Below are 27209 nucleotides of genomic sequence, written 5' to 3'. Positions count from 1 at the left end.
AATAGCTTTGCTGCCAACTCTTAATACTCTGTAGGACTTGACCCACATGCAGAACTCCCATTAGTGTGAATGGGCATTGCAGAGATGAATCAAGGGCATTATATCCTGTCAAGGTTGCTCATAGTAATTAATATGAGCCTTCCCTTTCACTGAAGTAGGGCGGTTAGCAAAACCACCCCTTGAATGTACCTGATATGTTCCAATATTACCACTTCTATAGCTTCACCGGAAAGCATAGTAGGTGCTACTGAGGATCGAAGGAAGGGTTAAAGTGAATCAAAAGTGACTTTGCAGAGTTTAGACATCAGGTTGCAGCAACTGCCTGGAGAGTCTTTGTTTTACCTCCAGCTAGTTTATTAGAATTCAGAACCTGTAATTTCCCAAAGGGAAGGGGCAACCTTCCTCCTCTCTCCATGAACCAAATTCATCTGTAGTATCACTTCACTGACTGCAATGAAATTACACTGGTATGAAGTGGCCTCAAGGTGTCTAAATCTGGTCACATCTCAGATGGCTTTTATTCAACCTCAGTTCAAGCCCGAAGGAGCAAAGGCAGCTAGTTACTCCTAGTCGACTGTGAAAGTAAACAAATCTTCACAAGTGACCCTTCGTCACAGAGGTTGGGGTTCCTCTTCCCCATCCCGCTGTGGATATAAGCAAAGCTTAAAAAGGAAAGGCTAAACAGAACATTTCACTCAAGGGCCAATCTCCCAACAAGAATTCCAGCCTCCAAAAACACCGACAGTGTGACAAGTATTAAGCTAAGCTTCAGTTGGCAGCAGAAGACAGGCAGACTTGGTATAATGGGGAAATTGGAATAGAATATAATACCCACAGAAACCAACGAAACAGTAGCAGTTAATACATGCAGTAAGTTACACAGAAGTCCACTGCTAGCAGAGACTATCAGCACCTTGGGAGAAGCCTTCAGTCCCACATCCATTTCCAATGTCAGCTCTTTCTGTTGGAAGTCCATTCCCTTGTCTACCTCCACCTTATCCTAGCTATGGCAGTTTGCAACTAACCTTGGGCAGTCACTTTGTAATTACTGGCTCAGCTTTCATGAATTGCAGGAAACAGAGTAAGACTAACACCCACTAGCACCAGGCTCACTGGATCCAGGTAAGGTTTAGGTTACAAGAGAGAGGTTTGAAGAGGCAGGAGGGAGAGATACAGAAATAAATTCTCTCCTCTCTCAAGTCAAGAATGTCAGGGTCAGAAGCAATTTAGTGATCCTAGAAAGGGAGACAGACTTCAAACACGGTAGGTGCTGACAACTTCAGTTTCAGCTGACTTGACTGTTGCCCATTAAACTAGAAGTAACTTTAGGAGAAAGCCAACTGTTCTCTAAATTTTTAGAGACACTTCACTAGTGTTTGAGTATATAGAAAAGGAGCTGTAAACTGAAATCCCACCCCTTCACTCAGGCAAACCACCAATTAAATCATTCAAGAATTGCCTCTCCCCACACCAGATTTAGGCCTTGCTAATTGAAAATACTTCCCTAACCCATCCACATACAGTATTTCTAACTGTGCTCAGACTGTAATAAGCACTTTGAGGGAAGGATTTTCTCAACAGAAGTACATACTGAAGTGGGCCTTGCCTAGACAGAATGGGTGACAAACAGTGCACAGATGAAGTGCATGTGCTGCTAAACTATACTGTAGAAATTTAAGGGAGGCTGATAGTAGCCCTACCCCAGGAGCACCGCCAGCTTTTCTGCCGCCCTAGGCGGTGGAAGGTCCCGCCGCCGAAATACCACCGCGGGCGCCGCCCCCCAAATTGTAGTGCCCTAGCTGTCCGCCTAGGTCGCCTAATGGGTTGCGCCAGCTCTGCCCTACCCTCCCTACTAATCTGGAGGCAACAGAACCATATGGTTGGGCAAAGGAAGGGAACAACTCTAGATAACAATCCATTATTTCCTGAAGATGATGAGCTGTTAAGTAGTGACCAAATCCTGCTCCCTTTGCAGTCAATAGCAAAATCCCCCTGGACATCAAAGTAGATTAAGATCCTTAGGTTTAGGGTGGATAGAATCCTGGTTCCTCTGTTAAAGAAAAAAAAAAAAATCAGTAAAAATGAGGAGTCCTTGTGGCACCTTAGAGACTAACAAATTTATTTGGGCATAAGCTTTCATGGGCTATAACCCACTTCATCAGATGCAGGGAGTGGAAAATACAGTAAGCAGGTATAAATATACAGCACATGAAAAGATGGGAGTTGCCTTACCAAGTGGGGGTCAGTGCTAATAAGGCCAATTCAATTAGAGTGGATGTGGCCCATTCCCAACAGTTGACAAGAAGGTGAGAGAATCAGAGGGAAAATTATTTTTTGTAGTGACCCAGTCTTTATTCAGGCCTAATTTGATGGTGTCAAGTTTGCAAATTAATTCCAGTTCTGCAGTTTCTCACTGAAGTCTGTTTTTGAAGTTTTGTTGTTGAAGAATCACCACTTTTAAGTCTGTTATTGAGTGTCCAGGGAGATTGAAGTGTTCTCCAACTGGTTTTTGAATGTTATAATTCTTGACGTCTGATTTGTGTCCATTTATTCTTTTACATAGAGATTGTCCGGTTTGGCCAATGTACATAGCAGAGGGGCATTGTGGGCACATGATGGCATATATCACATTGATAGATGTGCAGGTGAACGAGCCCCTGATGGTGTGGCACCATCAAATTAGGCCCTCATAAAGACTGGGAGTGTTTGGGTCACTACAAAAAATAATTTTCCTTCTGTTGATACTCACACCTTTTTGTCAGCTGTTGGGAAATGGGCCACATCCACCCTAACTGAATTGGCCTCGTTAGCACCGACCCCCCACTTGGTAAGGCAACTCCCATCTTTTCATGTGCTGTAGATTTATACCTGCTTACTGTATTTTCCACTCCATACATCTGATGAAGTGAGTTACAGCTTATGCCCAAATAAATTTGTTAATCTCTAAGGTGCCACAAGGACTCGTTGTTTTTACTGATACAGACTAACACGGCTACCCCTCAAAAACATCAGAGGTTGTCAAACCTCTTGTTAAAGACAGCAGCACGCATGTTGCAGGAGTCAGACTTTGTCTAGGACTAGTCTTGTAACTACAGTGAAGTCTTGTTTATATTCCAGCCTTCACTGCAAATACAGGAACAAGTGGATTCCAACTTAAGACCTTGGAATAGACAGTTTTGATAAATCCATTGCTAGCAGTGGACATCATGGCCAGGAAAGGCTCCATCTCTCCGTGAGCCAAACAATTCTGTACAGTTAGATGGTCTACAAAACTATTTCAGCCATTTATTCCCCCCACTAAGAAGGGTGTTATTACAGAATAAGCTAGTGAGGGCAGGCCATCATTAAGTACCTATATCAAACTTGCTTTTTCATCTTACACTTCTATCGTGGTTGGCTGAGCAGTCCAGGGAGACTTATTTGCTTTGGGGTTTAACTGACCAGGCTGGAATTTAAGGAAGAAAGATGATGCTAGTTTGATTTCTTGATATGGTGATGAAGTAGTGTTCTAAAGTCAGATGGGCTTGCCCAATCTTTGCACACTTCATAAGGCTGTTATTAATCTGAACCCTCTGTGATGGGATGAAAGGATTTCAGCCAATCAGTGGGGAAATGAGTGTGCATTACACCTATGTCTGCACCATACTGGCTGACAGCTTTGTTTCATTCCTTTCCCCCACTGCAACCTCTAAAGCTCCACTCCCCTCTCCCTCCGAGTTTCCTTGACAAGCCTACACCTCATGAGCGGTGGGTATAATAGGCCTCCCCTAGCGCTGCCATGGCCGCCGGACCCCCGGTTGCGGGGTTTGGTGGTGAAGTTTTTGCTTTATTATGCCCCATGCAGGTTCCGGTGTGGCTGAGGAGGCAGTATGTGCTATTCAGCTTCCTGGGTTCATCAGTAATCTCTCTGGACTCTAGGGAGATTACTGATGAACCCAGGAAGCTGAGTAGCAAATACTGCCTCCTCAGCTGCCCCAGAACCTGCATGGGGCATATCAAAAGTGTCTTTGAAGAGAGACGCTTTTCCTCCAGGCCGCTTGGGTCTGGAGAGGGGAGGAGAGGCGCGGCTGCAGCTAGCCCGGGGCTCCTCTGGCCAAGGGGGTGTGTGTGTGTGCTTGGGGCTTCTCTGGGTGGGGGCTTGTGGCTCTGGCCACGGGGTGTGTGTGTGTGGGGGGTGTCTCAGCGCTCTAGCTGCAGGCGGAAGGGGGAGCCAGGGACTAACTTCCCCAAAGGGGGACTCCACCTGCTGCCTAAGCTACACCTTCAGTTCTAAGTGGGCTCTCCCCAAGCTCCAGATTCTGAGGGCTCACTCCCCTCAATCCAGTCTGTGCTTACCCCACCTCTCAGGCCTGCTTCCTACAAACCCCTGTTCTCCGATCACCACACACCCCAAGTGACTCTGTTTTGCAGAGCCATGGAAGGTATTTCAGTAAATAAGTAGCAGCTTCCAGTACCGCTGCAAAGTAATCAATGACAGGTACCACTTACATCCCACTGAATAACTCCATAGTGCACGTGCTTAACTAAAAAGAAACAAAGCTAACTTAAGAATCATTGTTCTGAACTCCTGACCATCCCAGAGGAACACATTACTCTGCATAATGTAGCTTTAGCTAGGGGGAGAAAAAAAAAAAAGTCAGTTTGCATGAGGAACCCCTTTTGTACTGAAAGATCGCAGCAGAGCTGTGTAAACTGAGAGGGTCCTGGGATCTGGTTTGGAGGGGGCTAGACAACTCCTGCCATGAAAAAGAAGAATGCCAGTCAAGAGATGGGATTGAGAAATAGAGGGGAAGCATCCAAATACAAATGTGTGCTACAAATCATTACCAGGCACTTTAATGGGGTTACTGAGGGTACATAGGAACTGGGTCATTACAAATATCAGAGATGGAAACAGACTTATAGAAGGACAAGAAAAGGGGGGAAGTGGAGGGGAAGGAGAACGTGCAAGAAAACTCCTCTTCCAATACAGTGATTCTTTACTGTTATTAGGCTTCAAAGCAGACCAGGAGCTCCAGAACCCCTCTGTGTTGACAGCTGTAGCAGGACTGAAGGGCAACTGTCCAGAAAGATTTTTCCTAGTGTTAGTTTTATAATTTGTGATTTAGAATTAGCTCTGGGCAAGTATGGAAACAGTCTGTAGAGGCTATATTCTTTTCCCTTAGTATTTCACACTTCATAAACAAACGAAACCCAAATTTTTGGGGTAGGTAGTTCCCGATCCTTGTTCCAAAAGTGGCAGCCAAACAGATTTAAAAAACACCAGAACAGTCACAAGTCAATGACAATGAGCTATTACTCCAAGTAGTATTTCTGTTGTCAGTGTACACCAATATCACTTCCAGTATTACTCATTAGAATAATAGACTTGTACAAACCTGCAGTGTAGGGGTTCAAAGTAATTACTAACTAATCTCCTAGTCAAATCATGAAGCAAACATATCAGATGTTTGGGATCTGAATCTTCTTAACAGCGCACATGATGGGGGGGGGAGAGGGGGGAAATCCACCAGAGCACTAACAAAAATATACAGATTAACAATTCCAGAAGAATGATGCTTAGATTATATTCCATCTTTAAACAGCTCTATCCTGGTTTATGGGGACCGTATATAGTATACAGGACCAAACAGCCCTTTGCACAAAGATACTGAAGAGTCACCAACATCTTCTGAAAGAAGAAGAGTCTTCAGAATCTAACAGAAACAATTCCATCTATTAATGGCAATGACAAAGAGCGACTTCATGTGAAGAATGTCCAACTTGGGCCAATTAAGTCATTAAACAAAACTAGATTTTTACAAGTCTCCCTAGTAATAAAATTCAGGGAAATAAACAGTGACCCACCTGCTGCTGTACATAAGCTACTTAAGTGTAATTGTTTCTAAAAAGAACTTTTTTCAAAAGTTATCCCATTGAGGAGTCAAGTGTCTCTAATCTGGAAGTAGCCCAAAGAACATTTAGAGCCATCAGTCCCAGACACCATCATTAACCAGCAGCCAAAATTACAAAACGCTGCATTCTATCAATTAAAAAACAAAAACAAAAAAAACTCCAACAACACAGAGCAGAGGAACCTGTTCATCTACTATCTGCCTCACTTGCATAGAGGTTACTGATTTGGAGAATCAACAGCAAGCTTTACCAAACACATCCAAATTCTAAGACTTTCCTTCAACAGTGTTGGACAAGAGCTCCCAACCTCATTAGGCAAGAAGCAGTAAAGAAGAGTCCTTGGGGGGTGAGGGAGGAGGGGGAAGTTTGAGAAGATGAGTAAAAGTTTGACAGAGTCCTCACATCGGCCGGCGGTGTGCATGTCTCTCTCCCCCAGAACAGTGTTTGTTCAGTGCTCCCTGCAGACTGGATGTGACCTGGAACAGGTGGAGGAGTCTCACCTCTGACCTACGTGGTTCCTGTTTGCCTCCACATTTAAGGCCAAGTTATGTAGGAAGAGAAGGATCTGCCACCACACTTGATTTCTGTTCTGCTGATGCTGTAAAGGAGAATGATTGAAACAAGGTTATTTATATTTTACAATTGTAACATACCACTTATCTTTTCCAATAAAAACTCAGTTACTTTTCAAGAGCAGACACTTTAATCCCATCAGCACGACAAGAGGTAGGGGGTGGGGAGAATGATAAGTTCTCCAGAAATAATTATAGCTCTAACATTAAAAAAAAAAAAAAAAGCAGACCCTTATGCATTGTGCACAAGAGGATTAAACCTTTTTCTGCTTGCAGGATTTTGCAGAGTTTAGCCAAGTGCTGTTTTTAATCAGATTGGCTTCTGAGCCTCTCAAAAGCCCCAGCTGCATGAACAAACAACTTGCTCAAAAAAAAGTTACCCCCCTTCTTCACCCCAAAAGTGAAAAAAAAAAGTAACTGGTGATCCATCTGTAAGTGATTTGACACCGTGAAGGTCAAAGGGTTAATCTTCAATTTAAACCACACTGCTGAGGCAGCAAAACTCTGATTTCATCCAGTACAAGAAAACACTCGTGCGCACACACACTCCCCCATTCCCTCCCCCCCATCACATTTTCCTTCCCAGCATCTCCAAGATAATACTGCCCTTTTTATAGCTACTTTTGACAGTAAGCCATAAATAATCAGCCTTGGAGCCCTTTCCTACTGACTGGAGCCAATTAAACCTTAAGCAAGAACATACTTACCCCAAAAAAAAAAAAAAAAAAAAAAAAAGAAAGAGAGAAAAGAGAAAAGAAAAAGAAACAAAGAAAGAAAAAAGCAAGAGGTTATTTCAGGTCCCACTGTCAAGTAATGAAGTTTGGAAGTTAAGTTTCAGGGGGACATCAAACCACATAATGCTGCTTTTGGGAAGGAATGCTGTCCCCTCTTTTGTTATATGTAATCACCTCTGTGAAAGTGTTCTCCATTATGCCCCCCCCCCCACCCTTCTTGTTCTTTAATGGCATCTCATACAAACAGGTGGGTTTCTCTTTACACTGCACAATCTGGGATACTGTTTCACATCCCTAACCAACCCTCAATTAAAAAGCCAGTTCTTGTTTTCTCATCCAGAATTCCCTATTTGTTAAGCCAGGCTAGTGACCATTTAAAAAACAAAAAATCCCCAGCAGACAAGGAATAGAAGGCTGGTTTACAGTGACTTCACATTAGCACATGAGAGCATTACAGAGTACTGAAGCACGCTATATGAACAAGGTGTTTCAACTTAGATTAGTCCAACAGGGCAGACCCACATAATCATGAGCTGGAAAAAGAGAACACCTTAACTGTAGTTTGCATACTAGAATTGTTTCAAGAGAAATATCCAAAACATTCCAATAAACTCTTTACATTGTGCTCGTGCTTTCCGGAGACTAGAACTACAGAAAAGGTGCAACATGAACCTCAAATGCACTCAAATTAGGCCTGGGAAAGGATATACGCTGTATTCGCTAACCTAACAGCAGTTCGTTCAATATTTTATTCTTCTCCACAAGACTTAAATGTGTCCCCAGATTTAGGAGGGTTTACACTGTTCTAATTACAATGCACCAATGTCTTTCTGTTCAGAGCATGGCCCACGACAGCCATTTGGGAGCCTGGCATCATTTGTTCCAAACAGCCCCAGGTTTAATACCCACAAGCAACCTGTCCCTGAGGTGGTTACATTCATAGGTGAAAACCACCATTCCCACCATGCAACTCTTGACAATACTATCCTCTAGGGTTGGGTTAGTGTCATAAGGAACCCCTAAAATGCTCCTAAGGAGGCAGATGCTTTTGGTTTCCCTCTATTCTTATAACCAGCCTTGAACGCCTTTTTGTCAGAGACTTTGGAGATCTCTCACTCTCTTCCTTCCCCTATCCCACGCCACATTTCAGAACCTACTCTGACATGCATGTGCAACCAAGACTCCTGACAGTGTATCCAGAAAACATGTTTTCACCAACTCATTTGAGACCACCATCCCAAATGCCTTATAAATAAGGTCTTCAGAGTAGCCTGCAGTAAGCATACTGTGGTGTATATGAAGGTGCAATAGATTTTCCCCATCTCCACCATTTAGCAAACTATGCGAAAGAGCTGGTGCAAACACTAAAGATGCTCCAAAGGAAATGCAGGCAGATTTCACATGTTCAACGAGATTTATTACTTCATTGTATTTGTGACCAAACAAATAGGCTGGTCTTTAAGAAATCTGGAGAGAAATGTAAGAGATGGCCCTAAGTTGTCTTAAAAATAAATTTGAAACATACAGCAGTTTAACTGGTGGCACTCCTTTCCCATCTGCTCAAGTGACATTTGTCAAAGTGCTTATTTTGGGGCATGCAGGGGAAGAGATGCACTAGTTTAAAGTGCATGCAATTTATACTGCTATACATTTGCATGGGTGCAAATGGTTAGCGTACATATGAAACCAAATACCAGACACTGCTGCCTTATTTGAGGTAGGAGGTTGCCTTGAGTTTTGTTTGAGTTTCTTTTGCAATATATGATGTTTCTAAATGTTTATCTTCACACTTTCCCAAAGCTCAATAGGCAAACTTCAAAATGTGTTTGTGCTTTATTATGATGGACAAAGGAAGTCTGGAATTATTTCCTCCCACCAAAAAATGGCTTTTTCTACTTACTTTTTATACTTCAGAATTTCAGGCCTTTTCTACCTTGAAAGACTCACTGGATAGCCAGAGAGCTAGTGGAATCTGACATCACAAGTACTAAAGTGAAACCTGATTGAGCAAGGAAGTTATTTTATCCAGACTCTGTTCTGTATTTGTTTTAATTGATACCCGTTTGAGTTAAACACCTGGAAAAAGCCATCTTTGTGCAAAACAAAGGTGTGGGGGGGTGAAAACGGAGTAGGTAATGTGCAAAAAAACCTGTATTAAATTAACAACAAAAAAATCTTAGCCGTCTTTATGTCAAAACAGCAAAAAAGGGCACAGACTTAGTTCCTACACTCCCCCTCTTCCCTTATTTTGCTGGTCACCTTTAGTACCACTGCTTCTCCCTCTAGTAAAATAAAATAAAATAAAATAAAATACCACCAAGCTTTTCATCAGCAGATCTCAGTGCGTTACAAAGGTTGGTATCATTATTCCCAATTCACACATGGGGAAATTAAGGTACAGAGAGGTGAAGTGACTTGCCCAAGGTCACCCAGCATGCCAGCAGCAAAGCTAGGAATAGAACCCAGGTCTTTAGAGTCCCCATGCTCTAGACCTCACTGCCTCTTTATATTTTCTTATTTAGTCAGATTCAAGAGCAGCACTTCTTCAGTGACAGGACGTATGTGAGATAAAAATCAATGGTACCATTTTAATGTGAGACAAGAGACATGGAGGGAAGATGGCAGATGATCTCAGCAGTAAGGATGGAAAAGCCAGTTCAGAAAAAGAACTTACCCAAACCTGAGTAGGACCTTCTTGGAAGTTTCAGTAAGTAAGTTCAAGTAACATGCCTCTGCCAGGACTGGGAGCAAAATACTCAAATATCACGAGAGGATTTTTTCCAAGGCACTGCTTGCCTGCCAGAAAGGACCAGAAACATCAGGAGAGCCAGTTCATGAGATTTCCAGTTGGATTTCTCAGACACAAGAGGCTCGGTCAAGTATCAAAGTCACACAGCCTTGAGATTTACCCATCACTACTTCGTGGTGCAGATTTATATTCTTCCCAAGGCTGATTCTAGCCCACAATATCCCTGCCAAAAGTAATTAATTTCATAACCTTACTCTGGGAGAAAATATTAGGGAAATATAAATTGCTAATGACTCTAGAAGGGAACTAGCCTGTGACTAAAGCAGACTGGAGTAATAAACTAGAGTAAGTCAACAAGTGACACACAAAGTTTGAGGCACATGAAACAGCTTCCTGTTGTAGCTGCAGCCTTTTAAGGAGGATATCCTTAAAAGACTCTCTGTCCAAGCTATTACCATGGATGTTTCAGTAAGTCACAAGAAAGGTAATTTTACAAGAAAAATGTGCTATACCGCAACAGTCAGCTAACAAACCTAAATTCCATTCCCAGAACCATGCTCGTATCAGCCAGGATGCCTCTACATAAACAAGTTAATAAAGAACATAAGAGCCATGATGGGAGGGAGGAAGTGTGCCAAAAATGGAATAGGGACAAGAATTGGCAACAGATGTTTTAGATAATTGATATTCCTACTGGGTGTTGCACAGTGTGTACAATAAGTGATAGGTGTCTCTCGCTCTCATATATAAATATATATATAAATAAATCTGTCACCAACCAATCAGCATCCCAGTTCTTGTGTCAAACCACTTTTATTCATACTCTGCCTTTGGATACAAGTCTGTGGCTCAAGATGATTTCAGGAGCTGTGATACACAGTTAAAGATAAAGTGGGTCACTTTGGATGCAGCTCTCAGAATCACAGGTAGCAGCTGATTGCTGGAAGAAGAGTTTTGTTTTTTTCATGCTAGAGGAGCAGCTGTGGATTCCCTCCATACAAAACAAACTGTCACACACACGCATTTCTATATAGAGTGTGTATATATTCACGGTACTATTGGTGGTACCTTTGTATAAGACAATGTACCTTTGTTCACAGCATGGGTGTCAGTCGCACTCTGCTTTGCTTCACAATTCTTACCCCATGTGGTTCTTCAAGGACCAAATTCTGTTCCCAACACAGTCAGTGGCCAAACTTTTGTTGAAGTCAGTGGGACCAAGATTTAGCTGTAAGTGGCAACACCGTTAAACAGGAACATCAGTGGATGTGTGTCTAGGGGTATTAAACAGTCTCTTTTTAACTACTAATACAAATCTTGGCAAAAAGTTGCTACTTCTTGCAAAGAAACAAAAAACACTTGCAACCAAGGGGCAGTTGTTGACTCACTGTTGAAAGCTACATTTAATTCCAGGTGGCTAGAGGCACATTTGTGCTACTACAAAACAGATTTGAGTTTAGTAAGATTGGGAAGTCACGCTCCCCAAGGCAACAGACATCATGGATGATGTCCCAGCTGGAAAAGGAAGTGAGGGGAGGGGACAAAGGAAGTCACACTACAACCTCATGGGTTCCTAATGATTAGGGAATAATACACCTGCAAAAAAGTAAAAATAGTGGGAGAGAGAGAAAATGGACTGATTTAGAAGGAGCTCCATTCTCTTGCTGCCACACTCAGAATAGGATTGTGTTGTGATAATTGCAAATTTACTTGTAATTTTTACTGCCTGCAAATTTACACTAATTATGAGCTCAACTGTAACAAGTATGTGATAGTTCATAAGATGTCACAATAACCTATAATAATAAATGTTGATGGGAAAAGGTAAGAAAAAGAGACAGGAAGACAATCTAAACCAAAAGGGCTACTAATCTTAACTCAAGGATTGTGTTAAAATCACCCTTGGGAAACAAGAAAATGTGCATCCAGAAATTAATAAGCCAAAACTGGCATGTCAGATATGAGACCTAACTGGTGGACAAAATAATGAGGGGATGGGCTATTTCACCTATCACTCCTTTTTTGTTCCTTAAAGAAAGACACTTTGTGGGAGAAATAAGGAAGAACAGATAAAGGCTACAGGAGTGAGCATCATCATGGCTGCCACTCCCACCACACCCAGGCCTTCGTCACCCTGATCCTGAGAAATATCCTGACCAGGCCAAGCCAGAGAGGAATCCAGATGACATCACCACCTCTACCAGCTCCAGCTGAATCCCAGCCACCATCTGGGATACACTGGGATTGGACTTTAGCAGCAGGCTGGAGCTGTTGTAGTTGCTATTTCAACTCGCTACTTCTCTTCCCCCCCACCCCAGGGCAGTTATTACCATCTTAGATACCATTTAAAACAGTGGTTCTCAACCTGTGGTACCCCAACTGCTGGGGGGTCTGCAGACTATGTCTAAGTAGCCCGCAAAAGACAGAATGAAAAGTGACAACAGAATTCAACTATACATACAGACAATAGGTTTCCAAAGGGGTCCACACCTCCATTCAAAATTTCCAAAGGGGCAAATAAAAAAAGGTTGAGAACCACTGATCTAAGACGGTCAGGATTTTTCCTTCTAAAAACTCTCTGCAGTTAACGGGGGGGGGGGGGGGGGGGAGTGGGGAAGAGGGAGGTTGTTAAAATAAAGCCGTATTTAATTTCAGATGCTTCAACTGTTTTACCTTCTTTTCTTTATCTTTAATAAAAGGTTTAAAAAGATTTTTAATGGTGTGTTTGCCATGGTACTAAGCAGGCTGTGGTCTCTGTGTACCAAGCCTGGACCTTGTTCAACACTGTTTAACGTTGGACAGTGACTGGGTCATGTTAACACATTTGGGCCACCTACTCCATCTAAATTAATACATTTCTGAAAGGAAGGCAAGATAGATCCTTCCTATAATGGACATCATGGCAGCATCATGCAGAAATTAAATTTGTGGAAGAGGGAGAAGTAGTCACAAGCACTATCTGGTTCTTAGGATGCACAAATTAGAAGCCAGTTAGTCAACCTCTAGAGAAAGCCACTAAACATTTGGGGGTTCAGAATGCAGAGATGGAGGAGACACATTGAAACGAGTTGAAGAGACCCACAGCTGCAGGAGCAGTGGAAGGAATAACACCGACGCTCACCACAAAGGGGATGACAGGAGTGGCAAGGAACTACCTTTATTAAAAAGACACATTCTCCGGCTTGGGGGAAGGTTTGGCAGGTGAATCATTTCTCGAAGTTCTTCTAACTCAGAACAACCACCACCATTTACTTGTGCCTTCCTCTTTGAGCTGAGCCTACAGGAAGTGGAAGCTGACAAACACCATGGCAACAACCAATTGACTTTCAACCTGGAAAGGGCAACTGCTGGCCAGTACTTTCCCAGGCCACAGTGCTTCCTACCCTGTGCAACCTGGCAAGGTTATTTAGTTGTGTTTTCTATTCGGGGTGGAGGGAGAATAAAGGCTCCTCAAGACTCATGGGATCTTTCCATCTGCTGCTGCTTTATGCCCATAGCCCTTGAGACCCTAAGTCACAGCCACCATTTATATGGACTGGGACAGGATTCCTTTACAATTTACTCTAAATCAGTTGCAGGGGTCCAAAACGCCAACCCTCCCTAAGCTCCTTCCCTGACCAGAAGTGCCAGCTAAGGACTGACACTCCCACCTCATCCTCCCCAAATTGAACCCTAGGAGATGTGGGAAAACTTCTCTTCTCTGATGAAGTGTCCCAATCTAGCATGTGGGGTGCTGCCTGCCCAATCTGCCTTTGCTCTCCACATCAGCAGAGCACTCCCACCTGAGAATTTCAGTCAAAGTGGAGGCAGATTTTCTAATTTGCCTAGTACTAAACTTACTAAAAGATTGGAATAAAATCTTTAATTGATTTGGGGGTGAAAAACGAAACCTCCCATTTGGAGACATGGTGCTGGTTGTCAGGAGAAGTTTGGCTTAACCCATACCTTGAAGATTAGCTACTAGAGCCCTGTTTTCTAGGTTTACCTTGTTCATAATCCATTCTACTGCATATGCATCAGGGTCCTCCTGGCCTTTGTTTTATACAGATCCCTTCCTCACAAAGGGTGAAGTTACAAAGGAGTTTCTTTATCTGATGAAGGCACTGGGTAGAGGGGGCAGGACTAGTCTCCCCATTTCTAGATATTGACATTAAGTAGAAGAGGAGGTAAAAGTAAACCTTTCAGATCTGCTACAAGAAAATACCCAGACTGAAATGGAACTTTGAACAGAGCAACACCCCCGCCCCCCCCCCGCCCCCCACTGGAAACACACAAAGGCAAGCAATCAGGTGCAGCACTGGAGCCTGTGGGTAGTTCAGCTTCTTGTCAGCAGTTCTGATGACTCAGAGGCTAAATATAGAGAGTGATATAAACAGAGCTGGCCGCAGAGCAAACACTGCTGAACTGACCCATCTCTCATGCATACTCTCTAAACCTGGAAGATGCAAGCCCTCCTGTGAGGGGAGGCTGTTGGCTCCAGAGCCTTTTCATTGTGCAGCCAGAGGTGCAGCTCCCTTTCATCACAGGGTTGCATTACATCACACAGCCTAATCAGGGTGAATAAAAGCAGCCCTGCTGCTTTAAAGGGACAGCACACAGCAGAGTAAAGAAAATGTTTGTCTGTAAATAAACCAAGTTCCCTTTGCCAGTGCCAAGAGTAGTTACTAAAAGATCATAAAGAGTTAATAGGATATTCTTCAGTAGCAAGGAGGAATTTACAGTTTGAGTTACCCACTTCTTGTCTCTCCACCAGAGTTTCGCGGACACACAAATGTGCTCGCACAAATCCCCCCTCCCACCCCAATTAATAATCAACCCAAGCATCCCCCCCAATCCCTAGAGAGATCTCAGTGGGATCCAGCAGTCAGAGCAAGGGACTGGACGCAGAGCTCTTGGGTCCTATTCAGTGGTCTGCTCCTCTGTCATTCTGCCACCTTGGGCAAGTCACAACCTCGGTTTCTTAGTTTCCCCATGTGTAAAATGGGATATTACTACTTTTAGAGTAAGAAATAACTACAGTATCTCAAATGCCACAGTGTGGTAATAGCTGAAAAGTGCTGAGTTACTAGTGACCATTGTCCTCAAAGGGACTCTTAAAGGGATGCACTGCAGTTTATAAAGTGCCTTGGAGTCCTGTGGTAGCACAAAACGTGTTGTAAGTTATTTATCACAAAACAAGGCTGTAGGCAAAGCGAGTACAATTCACTGGTTACAGAATCATAGAAATGCAGGGCTGGAAGGGACCTTGAGAGGTCATCGCCTCCTGCACTGAAGCAGGACCAAGTAAATCTTCTAGACCAGGGGTCGGCAACCTTTCAGAAGTGGTGTCTTCATAAATTAACTCTAATTTAAGGTTTTGTGTGCCAGTAATACATTTTAACATTTTTAGAAGGCCTCTTTCTATAAGTCTATAATATAGAACTAAACTATTGTTGTATGTAAAGTAAATAAGGTTTTTAAAATGTTTAAGAAGCTTCATTTAAAATTAGATTAAAATGCAGAGCACCCAAGGACCAGTGACCAGGACCTGGGCAGTATGAGTGCCGCTGAAAATCAGCTCGCGTGCCGCCTTCGGCACCTGTGCCATAGGTTGCCTACCCCTGTTCTAGACCATCCCTGAGAGGTGTTTGTCAAACCTGTTCTTAAAAAGCTCCAGTGAAGGGGATTCTACAACCTCCCTTGGAAGCCTGTTCCAGATCTTAACTACCCTTATAGTTAGACAGATTTTCCTAATATGTAATCTAAATCTCCCTTGCAGCAGATTAAACTCATATCTCCTTGTCCTACCTTCAGCAGACATGGAAAACAATTGATCACATCCTCTTTGTAATAGTCCTTAAGTCTCCATATATGTTATTAAGTTCCTGCTCAGTCTTCTTTTCTCAAGACTAAATATGCCAGAGTTTTTTTTAGCCTTTCCTCATGGGTCAGGCTCTTTAAACCTTTTCTGTTTTTTTTTTTTTTGCCTCTCCTCTGGACTCTCTCCAATTTTTCCACATCTTTCCTAAAGTGTGGCACCCAGAATTGGACATAGTTCTCCAGCAGAGGCCTAACCAGTGCTGAGTAGAGCAGATTTATCATCTGTGTTTTACATATGACACTGCTAATACACCCCAGAATAATTAGCCTTTTTCACAACTGCATCACATAGTTGACTCATTCAGTTTATCCACTATAACCCCCAGATCCTTTTCAGCAGTACTACCACCTAGCCAGTTGATTTAAGACCAATTCCCTCATTTGTCAAGGTCAAGGGAATGGGCAGAGTGGAGTGTCCTCTTTTTATTTTTTAAATATGGTAACCCTAGTCGACGGGGGAGCGGCAGCAGTCGACCTACCACAGTGAAGACACTGCAGTAAGTAGCTCTAAGTACATCGACTTCAGCTATGCTATTTTCATAGCTGAAGTTGCATAACTTAGACCGACTTATCTTGCCCCCTCTCCCCCCGCCAGTGTAGACTAGGCCTTAATGTCCCTTGCTAAGTGTAACTCATTTTGTGTCTTAACCTTTCTGATTTTGTCCCTACATGCTTGTGCTATTCTTTTGTACTCCTCCTTAGCAATTCTTCCATGTTTTCACTTTTTGGAAAAATTAAAGATCTCCTGATGGAGCCATGTTGGCCTCTTTCTCTTCTTCCTATCTTTCCTTTGCATCAGAATAGTTGGCAGCTGTGCATTTAATATTGTCTCCTTGAGAAACTGCCAGCTCTCCAGAACTCCTTTATCCCTTAGATTTTCTTTCCATGGGACTTTACTTAAAAGTTCTTTGAGTTCGTTAAAGTCTGCTTTTTTCAAGTCTATTGTCCTAATTCTGCAGCTCGCACGCCTGCCTTTTTTTAGAATCATAAATTCTATCATTTCATGATCACATTACTCAAACTGCCTTCCTGCTTCAGATTTGTAACCAATTCCTCTCAGCTGGTCAGAATCAACTCGAAAATGGCTGTTCCCTGGTTACTTCCTCCACTTTCTGAAATTCATCCCACATCATTTGAGGTGTCCTGCACTATTATTTCATTGAATCTTTTACTGTGGGGGAAGCACCATATATTTAGGCTGCAATCCCATTGCTATTCCAGAGTTCCCCAGGACACCCCCTTAGGCTCTTTTTATCCCAAGCTAAACCTTTGCGGCAGTTACTTATGTAGAACTCTCAATTTTCCCACAGCTAGGCCTTTTCTTACCCTCCACTCACTGCTTCATTGGTAATTAGAACAGAGCAGGAAACAGTTTTCCCATCCTAAGAGAATTTTGAGATGTCTAAAATTTCCCCCATCCCAAATCAAGACAAAGTCAAAGTCTCCAATGTTTGCAAAACAAAACAACCCCCCTCCCCCCCGAAAAAAAACAGATCAAAATATTTTGAAGGATTTTGATAACATTAAAAAAATTAATTTCAAGCTTTTTTATACTATATATTTCTAAAAAAAAAAAGTAGTTTTGAACCAAAAATGGACCTTTTCATTTTGAAAGTGTTAAAATAGAATGTTTTGAGAATTTGGTAACTTTTGAAAAAAATTCCCAAAATGGGAAATTTGTTGAAAATGATCCAGAACAGTTTCAGTTTTGACATTAGGATTTTTGATTTAAAATGTTTAGTTAAAAAAAAAAAAATCACTAGACACGGGATCAACTGTGATGCAGAAAGGGATGGATAAATCTTGGACAATGTACTGTGCCGACAGCCTAAACTGGAGGGTCTTAGACCACAGATTCCCTAATGGATGGATGATCCAAAATGTTTCAAGGGAGGCTTCAGCTGATGAATTTGTATAAGAAAAAACATATGCGAAACATGACAAGTTTCACTTTCAAGTGGAAAGTTGTCAGGAGGAAGAATTTATTTTGCTGTTTTTAATTTTACTGGAATGGGCTCATTTCCAGAGACCTGCCCACAACCAGTGTGGATCTAGTCCTAAACATTTCATACACAGGGCCAATGCTCAGGCCAGTCACCCTTTTCTTCCTCACAATTACATCAAGACAATTTGCTAAAGTACCTGGGGAATTTCCACATAGGGTAGCAATAAATTTCTATTGCTAGGTCCCATTGTTTTCTGAACATGGTCAGCACAACTAAATCAACTGCGGGATTTCCGATGTGTTTGAAGGGGGCTTTGTTGTTGGTTGTAATGTACTTATTTACCCACGATAGCTCAGCTCTGATTCAGCATCTGGTTCTCATTGAGGTTCTGCTTTTTTTAACCCAATCTTCCAGCTGACTTGATTGGAGCACAAAGAGGTCAAGAAACTTTTCTGAGGACATGTAGCAAGTCAGTGGCTCCACTTGGATTAAAGCCCAGAACTGTCCTGGGCTACTAGGTCTTTATTCTTAAAGAGAGAATTTTACCTTCTGTGACATGATCTTACAGTTGTGCACAGTAGCCAATGTTGGATTTAAGGGATGAGGGAGGAATGGAATAAAACTGGCTCCCACAAAATTGCAGCCTGTTCAGTAAGTGCCTTTTCAGTGGGAAATTGCTGAAGTGTTCCATTGAGTTATCGCAGCAAGTAAAACTCAGGTTTATGTGACTTAGGTGCTCACACAAGCGCTGCACAGCATATATGCGTGCACGCAACCTACCAATCACAGCAACATCCCAAATTTCTCATTCATGTCCAATCTACCTCCAGTAAACTAGAGGAGAGTTCTCCAACGTCTCTCCCGCACACAGAAAGTTGTGTTTTAGCTCCACCTCCTGGCTTCTTGATACATGATGGGGGCCTTGGGGGGCAAGAGGGGAGATTACCAGAAGGTATTGAGGCTTAAACAGATGGAGGGCACTATGGGCACGCAAGAGTGAGGAGAGAACTAAAGGTCCCTTGTGCATAGTTTGAAAAGGGCCCTGCAGAACTGTGGACTGACCATAGCAATTCTAAGTAGCAGAACCTGCATGTGGAAATATTTTCTATAGTAGCCCACATTTCATAAGCACTTTGAACAGTAAAACTATGAAGTGCTCCATAAGATTACATCATTGTTCTAACTCTGTACTGGAGATGAAGACGCAATTATTTTATTTAAATATATCACTGCATCAAATTAAGGCATAAAAAGCCTAAATATGCCAAACAGCTAACAGGACAAGTAACTCCAGTACTGGACATTTTTCCTACATACTAGTGCAGCAACTGGCACCTATTTTGCCAGCTCAGGATCCACCAGACACTCATATCTGTTGGAGGAACGTCCCACTGGCTGCTAGTCCTTTTTTTGTTCCAGGTGTTCAGGAGGTGTGGTGGTGACTATGACTATGATATTCTAAATGTTTCCTGTTATAACCCTGGAATCGTGGTCTGTGACCAAGACTCTGAGTTGTTGAAACGGGGCACCCAGTTTTGGGGTTAGTTTCACAGCAAAATAGAAGCTTTACAGACAAATGGCAACTCAAGTTTCCTATTCTCAGAGATTGCCCCTTCCACTGCCCCAAAGGACAAACCACAGCCCATCATAAGCCAATTCATGTGTCTCTAGGCACTGACTGCCCTTTAAACAGCAGGCACAGAAGAGCACAGGACTGTTTTTGTGGATTGTGCCAACAGACAAAGGAAGTCCTCCACGCAGGGTCAGTAGGGAAAAGAATGCATTGGCACAGATAGGACACTAAAACTCAGTGTGGAACTGTGCCTTGGACCACATAAACACAAGGGCTCAGTACTACCCCCCTCCCAAGAAAAAGAATCCCTGAGCATTTCTAAATGCCAATACCTATCCCAGTGTCAAGTCCTGCAGAACCACTGGCTGAGATTTTTCACACCTGTTTTTGGTTTTGTTTTTTAAATGGTTGAACAGCTCCCCCTCCTTTTCAACTGACTGTCCTTCCAGTTCAAACAAAGACACAGGAGCTCCTCCTTGGCTGGCTGCAGAAGCTGGTAGTGCAGGCGGATGCTTTTGTTTACTAACTCTCCCACATGCTTGGCTGACACGCGATTCAATTCTATTCTCCTGGCTCAGTCAGTCCCCAGGCCTGTCCTGCACTGCACTGCAGTCAGTCGCATGGCTCTCTCAGCGCCATAGCAGCACACACTTCTTGCCTGGGGGAGAGGGAACAGGCCAAGATTTTCTATTGGTGGTTTTTTTTTATTTGTTTTGAGGGGGGCATTCTTGGACGCATTTCCCTGACAAAGACATTGGATAGCTACACTCCCCAGATGGAAAGGGTCAAGTTACAACCAGTTCCACTGCTTCCCTTCAGGACTCCTGACAGCAAAGATTGTTAATCTTCCCTTTGCTGTAAGAAGCTAGCTACAGTGAGACAGGGACAGCTAGCAAGAGAGTGCCATTTAGAAAGGGGGGCGGGGAAGAGAATAAACAAACAAGTCACAAAAATAATTCGTGATATGGTATTTCTAATGTCAGAATGACATCCCACAGCCCAGATAGCCAACTTTCACATTTCTTCAGTTGATCTTTCTAGAACATTCCCTTAAAAATTCTGCTATTGGGTCATGACAAGAAAACTTTGGGACCCTTCATCTCCATAAGTTAAGTGCACTCAAACTTTGCCCAACCGAGGGCCATCCCAGCAACTCTCCAGGAACTAAGTTCCTCACCTAACTTGAGTAAGACAAAAGCAGCTCCCATCTTTAAATGGCTCTACTGGGGTGAGGGAAGTATTCGCCCTCTGAAGCCCACAGGAGGGCATCAGCAGCTACAGGTCCCAGCATGTAGCACTCCTTGATCTGAGTTGAAGTCTGCTCAAAACATGATGAGGTACTGCATGTTAGAGCCTGTGCACTCTGCTAGCTATCTCCACATCAAAGAGGAGGACAGCGCTGGGCTGCACTTTGGATATGCCAATTCTAAACCCTGGGTGATCAGGGACTTCTAGTTCTCTTCTCCTCAGAGATTAGAAGGCAGGGTGGAATGGTGCCATACAGTTGCCTTTTGCTGCATGGAAGTTAGCTAAAATATGACAGACACCGATTAGGATTGGCTCACGATGCAGAACCTAGCCACAACAGAGCGGTGCAAGTGTGTATTCAGCATAGATGGTGACTACACGAAGATGTGAGATGAAGGATCAGCTGAGCTGGAGGCTGCTGGATGCCATACCTGGATAACCAAATCCCCTTCTCCCCCCCAGAAAGAGCGCCTACCCTCTGTATGTGGAGCCTGTGGAACTGGTCTGCAATGCACTGTAACTTCCGTGCAATCTGAACCTCAGTACGTGCTTCCCGTTGACCTTCCCGAGGCTCCTCTTGGAGGTGTGGATTCAATGCAAAGCCAACTGGGGGGACATGTAAACGGTACCCAGCATTCCCTGCAAGACATTAGAGATGAGAAGACTCAATGGCTCAGTCTCCCAGCGTAAAGCCTTGTTCCCCTTCTCACATCTGAAGGAAAACCTGTGTAATTGCAAACTTCTGACTCAGGCTAAAGTCCAGTTTCTGCAGCCTAAACAATGACTAATCACGCTAAGTATTCAGTAAAACATTCACTCAGAGTTTTAAGTAGATTTACATTGATCCAGCAGAGTGTATTATGTTCCTCCCATAACCGAGTGACCTGAAAGAAAGAAACCACATTGAGATAGGGAAAGCTCTCACACATGGATCAGGCTTGTTTATAGTTCAGTCAACGTTGGGATTTTATCTGGAATGACAGTCTTACACTTATGCAGTACCTATGTCCTTCCTATGTCTCTGTCAATAATCTCCTGGCATAACCCTTGCTGCGGCTTCCAAATCAGGCTTCACTCACAACTGCTCAGCATTTAGGACCAAGTTTCACCTTGGGGTACACATGCACGGCTCTTCATTGTAACAGGTGCCACATGTGAGAATCCAAAGGCAGAATTTGACTCAAAGTTGGGGGGGGGGGGGGGCGGGGGAGTTACTTTTCAGGTTAAAAAAAAAAAGTAAGTGGGGAATGATTCATGTCTCCAATTCAGCTTTAATAGAAATTCAGGCCAATTACCACTTTACCACTGAAAAACTGGTTGTTCACGTTATTTATCTGACAACTTTTTTATCAGCAAAGAGCCCAACAAAAGATCCACAACATTTGAACCTCTGTGTTTACCGACTCTGCACTGACAATACTCATGCCGTCCCATCCACATGAGAAGATTCACCTGGGCGGCCTGGAGAAAGTGAAGGTTTAACTCTTTGCAGGCAAATCAGCAGCATGTGCACTGGGGTGAGGGAAGCACTTGATCACCCTCTGAAGCCTGTGGGAGGGTCTCAGACAAGTGCTGCTGTAAGTGTCTAGCAATAACTTCAGCTGCCCTATAATGGAGTTGGGGGGGGAAAGGAGCTGGTGTTTAAAGGATGGCAGAAGCAGTGAGCAAAGGGACAGCTCCTGCAGTGAGTAGGCAAGGGTGAGAAGCAGAGAGACCCATCTTTCTTCGAGGTGCAGCAGAATAAGTAACCCTCTCTTGTCCGGGGGGGGGGGGGAGGGGAGAAGCATGGAAGCACTAGAGGGGCAGTTTTCCCTTCTGCAAAGCTAGTGATGCTGGAGTGCTCTTACCATAGAAGAGTCTCTGGGGCTCTTCAGTGACTCCACATGGCAACATGACATCCTGAGTGGAAGAGGATGGACTGAGTGTTTGGGTTGCCTTGTCCTGCTGCTCAGCATGCCTGATACCTGGACCACAGCAGTGTGTGAGTGGGAACAGTTGAAACCTCCCCAGGAGACAGCTGTAGGATTGGTTCTGTGTGAAAATGCCAGGAGGGGTCATCTCACCAGGCTGACCTGTGAGTCCAAAGTCAGAGTGAAACACGTCATCGTCCAGCCCATCCAGGCTAGAATAGTCCTCTTCCAGGTAGCTGGGGGGATCCATTGTTCCTGCAACAAATGAACACTTGAGAAAATGGCTAAGATACAACTAGAGTGCAGTCCAGAATAACTCCCCGTCCAATTCCATTCAGGAAGACACAGTTCTCCCTACTTCCCCAAGCTCTTTCCTCCTGAAACCAGTCTACATGGCCTGAAAAGATCAGAAATAAGCTGATGATTAAGATCTTGTGGTCAAGTTCTGCAGCCCTTGAACAGACATCTCTGCAAGCTAAAAAGGCTCCACCTATGGTTCGAAGTCTTAAAGACCACCCCTCTCTCCCCCCCCCCCCCAATAAAAGAATAGTCATGGCGAGACAGAGGGACATTGTTTTAAAAAGCAAATCCAACCTGCATAGCCACCCCCCACACATATATTTGCCTTCTGATTTACTATTTGGTGTAACCCAAAGGCTCTGAAGAGACTTGCCATCAAACCATAAGACTTGTCAACACTGCTTTCTGCCAAACACGCCATAACCTCCGGTTACTTCATTCCCTGCCCTGCAAACCAACCAAATGCCCAAAACTCATGCAGCCCCACCACCCCCACGTACCCCTCACTACTACAGAATCTACCCAAAACACCCTTCCTTTAGTTCACCCTAGAATTACAGAAGTTAGAGTTTGCTCATGTCCGTATCTCAAACAGGGCTTTTATACACATCAAAGTACACTTCTACCCCGATGTAACACTGTCCTCGGGAGCCAAAAAAGTTTCACCTATAACGCAGTAAGATATGTTATATCGAACTTGTTTTGATCCACCGGAGTGTGCAGCCTCCAACCCCCCGGAGCGCTGCTTTACCGCGTTATATTTGAATTCGTGTTATATCGGGGTAAAGGTGTATTTCCTTTAGCCCCATTATGTCCTCACACCAGGCAAAAGAGGGTGGGAAAATGAAAAGCACTCTTTTAGAGCTCCTGCTAACACAGGATAGGGAGAAGCAGCCTGGCCAATGAATCCAGCAATCCCTTCCTGTTATCTGTGCATCTGACCCCATTTGAAGACAGTCTCCTAAGAGATCCATGCCCAGGATTTTCACCCAGTTTTCAACAAGGAAGTGAAATTCAACTCTTCACTCTCCTTTGCTCTGGTTTTGACCAAAAGTTAACAGGCTGACAGACTAGTAATAGGAATCCTAGGCTTGAAGGAAATAAAAAGACAACTGTTAGCATGATCTATCCACTACTTCCCTCACAGTTCTCCACATGTACCTCCTCCCATGTAAATATGAACTCAGGACACCATTGTCCTAAAGAAGATACAGAGATGGCAAGGAATAAGGTTTTCCACTCTCAAAAAGAGGTTACAACTGCAAATAGCATTAAAATGTATAGCTAGAGCTACATTTGGTACAAAAAGCTAAACATGACAAACCCCAAAGCCAGGAAGTTTACCAGGTAGACCAAACATTTAACAAAAGGGGCTTCAGAACAGTCAGAAATCTTAGTCCACATCCTATCCTGGTGGGCCAAGGTGGGATCATGCTTTTTTCTGAGGGGAAGAACAAGACGTTTGACAAGTCCAGAGCATCACCTACCCTAAGAGCCACTTAATTTCTTCATGACTCCAAAATAAAGTTTGGTAGCTCCTTCAAAAACAAGAAGGAAAATAGAGTTTCTCAAAGGAAGATGCATCAAACAAATCAGAGTTTGCTAGCGTTGTTTATGACTGTGGGAGCACAAATGCAGGGAGTATCATACCTTCAATCTGCCTACCACATTCTCTTGAGGAAACAAGAAAACCTGCTATCTGAGAAAGCCTGAGCACACTGACAGTGGAATTCTTATACATTACAGTATCAGAGGCTACTCTCAAGATGAGCAGACAGGAAAAACAGAGGGAGGGTTCAACATACACATGCCTCTGCCTGCTTCCCAAAACAAAGTTGGCTGGTCTAAGTTTAGGACTACCATATTCATTTCCTTCCCTTTGTGGGCTTACGTACTGCAAAGTTATACCTGTGCAGAGGACTTAAATACAATGTTTGAGGCCAACAGGATTTAAAACAGAAACTTTAAACCCCAGAATAGATTCAATAGTGGAAACACATTATCTGGGCTATTGGAAATGACCATAATTTCTAGCATCACAAGTGTACTCAGCATTGTACGTACAAGGCACTATCTTATACAGGCACTTCAGGTAACTGTTTCCAAAAAGCAATATGCTTTGGAATAATGCTAGCACTAACTTGTTTCTTTATCATCATCAACATTTATGCAAATGACCAATTTTTAAAGTCTCTGCCTTTGGCAAGTGCCCGAATAATTGCTTTGTGAGCAATACACTGAATTAGCTCACTGCCAAAGAGGCACAAGTATTTTTCAACAGCTACTTGCATGAATCTAACTATAAGGAAGTGATCACATCAAGTTGAGGAAACTCAACAAAAGAGGAGTTTTATTTATTTTAAGTAAATCAGATACCATGGTGAGTAGGGCTAATGGAGGACACTGCAAATATTTTTCTGGTGGAAGGAGGGGCTTATTTTACCGGACTAGAATTCAGCTGCAGAGACAGTACAATGAAAGGATATAAAACAACGGTAAGATGTGGGGAGCCCTTTCAGGCAGGGGATGAACTGCTGTAGAGATATATGATAAATATCTTTTATGATAAATATCTTTTATGATAAATATCTTTTATGATAAATATCTTTTCCCGTTATTTCCCGGCAATCTGCCAGTTACCAGTTTATAGTCAGAGAGTAACAGGCGAGAAGATTCCCCCCTCACTAGTTTGGGGTTCATGAGCTCACAGAACAGAGCGAAACAGATGTCACCCAGGCTCAATTGGAGAAAATATAAACATCTCCCTGATATCAACAGGGGAAGCCATTTCCTGGATGGGGGAAGAGGGTCACTTAGCATAATGAACTAGAACTAAACGGTACCAGCGGAGCGGATTTCTCCATGCTGAGGTGATGAGGGTCGGGGTCTCCACTCCAGGACCAAGACCGGGGAGAACGGGAGGCACCCGGCCCCGCTCTAGGAGGGTAACTGCAAACTCCATGGGTCTAAGTGCAGGTCCCGACTCTTCTCAGTCCTTACCTGACTCCTGGCCCCATGGCACAAGCGGCTGCAACCTGGATGGCTCGATTTCGGCCCCGAGCCCAGCCAAGAGACACCAGAGACAGAAGCTGCCACAGGCTCGCTCTCTCCCCACCGCCCTAAGGCTCCTGATCCACGGCCCCCTTCCAGCCAACCCCGCCTGGAGCAGGGGCGGGCTGCTAGGTCAGTGCCCGCCGGGACTGAGCCCCCCTGCAGCAGCAGCTCCGGAGCCACTGCCATGAGCGTGCGGGGTCTCTGCCCCCCGGGGAGGGCAGAAGCCGGGGAGCACGGGGTGCAAAGGGGCCTCCTGACTGGCCCGCCCGGGAGCGCCTCCCGCGGCAGAGCTGGGGCGCGCTCCGCTCCATGCCCGCAGCGGGGAGGCGGCCGGCCGGCAGGAGCCCCCGGCCCGGCGGGCACTTACCTGCGGCAGAGGAGGCGAGGTAGGGCAGGGCGCCGCCGGGCGGACGGAGGTGGGGCGACGCGGGCGCCGAGCCCCGGCAGAGCGAGGAGTCCCCAAGCTGCAGCCTCAGGCGCCGCCGCGCCGCATTGTTTCCAAAATACACTTGCTTCCTGGCATCCCCCAAACAGCTGATAGAAGCCCCGCCCCCACTGACGTACAGCCAATACGGAAAGAGCGGCCCACGCCCCCAGCGCTGCCGCAGCAGCAGGGACAGACGCTGATGTGCAGCCTTCCATGTAAACCAGAGTAAGGGAGGGAGGGCAAATCCCCAGCCCCTCATAAAGCGCACAATGCACAGCGGGACTGGTGAAGGGAGGCTCCGGCTTGACCGGCCGTCTGGTGTTACGCTACAGCTAGCCCGAAGGATGCAGGGCAAGGAAGGCTTATGATAAGGGCTTTGACACAGTCCTTCATGATGGGTTCATAAGCAAAGCAGGTAAACGTGGGCCAGCTAAAACTACTATAAAGTGGGGTGCACAAGTGGTTGAAAGACCATCCTTATCGAACTGGGTGGGTGTATCTAGCGGGGCCCCACAAGGGTCAGTCCTAGGTCAGGTACTACTCGTTATTTTTCATTAATGACTTGGCTAATGGAGCAGAGAGTTAATTTATAAGATTAGGGGATGACATCCAGCTGGGAGGGTTGCTACAACAATGGTAATACCTTGCAGTCATCCACGGATGTCAAAGCACTATGGAAAGAGGCATAAACATTAGGGCTGTTGATTAATCGCAGTTAACTCAGGCGATTAATTTTTTATTGCGATTAATTTTTTTTAGTTAATCACAGTTTTAATTGCACTGTTAAATAGAATACCAATTGAAATTTTGGATGTTTTTCCACATTTTCATATATATTGTATTCTGTGTTGTAATTGAAATCAGTGTCTATTATTTTTATTACAAATATTTGCACAGTAAAATGATAAACAAAAGAAATAATATTTTTCACCTCATACAAGT

The 27209-nt window shown here is 44.0% G+C and overlaps 1 protein-coding gene across 6 annotated transcripts in view; it reads right to left on the bottom strand.

The window, feature by feature from the left end:
* Positions 1-26321, bottom strand: part of BMF (Bcl2 modifying factor) — a 62218-nt gene extending 35897 nt beyond the window's left edge. For 2 of the 6 annotated variants that reach the window (XR_008444873.1, XR_008444872.1), the window contains exons 1-4: positions 26208-26321; positions 22424-22741; positions 21052-21215; positions 6298-6493 (exon numbers count right to left, since the gene is read on the bottom strand). Coding sequence is in view for 4 of the 6 variants with exons in the window: in XM_054027769.1 (XP_053883744.1) it covers positions 6396-6493; positions 21052-21215; positions 22424-22736 (575 nt within the window). In the remaining 2 variants the exon portion in view is untranslated. Of the gene's footprint in view, positions 1-4814; positions 6494-21051; positions 21216-22423; positions 22742-25786; positions 26053-26207 lie in introns of those variants that run through there. The other 4 variants (XM_054027769.1, XM_054027771.1, XM_054027770.1 and 1 more) reach the window with 3 other exon arrangements.
* Between the last annotated feature and the right edge of the window lie 888 nt (positions 26322-27209).

Source organism: Malaclemys terrapin, chromosome 4 (assembly GCF_027887155.1).
Source record: "Malaclemys terrapin pileata isolate rMalTer1 chromosome 4, rMalTer1.hap1, whole genome shotgun sequence".
Taxonomy (NCBI): domain Eukaryota; kingdom Metazoa; phylum Chordata; order Testudines; family Emydidae; genus Malaclemys; species Malaclemys terrapin.
The sequence above is the reverse complement of the archived record's forward strand: the minus strand, read 5'-3'. Positions and strand labels throughout refer to the sequence as shown.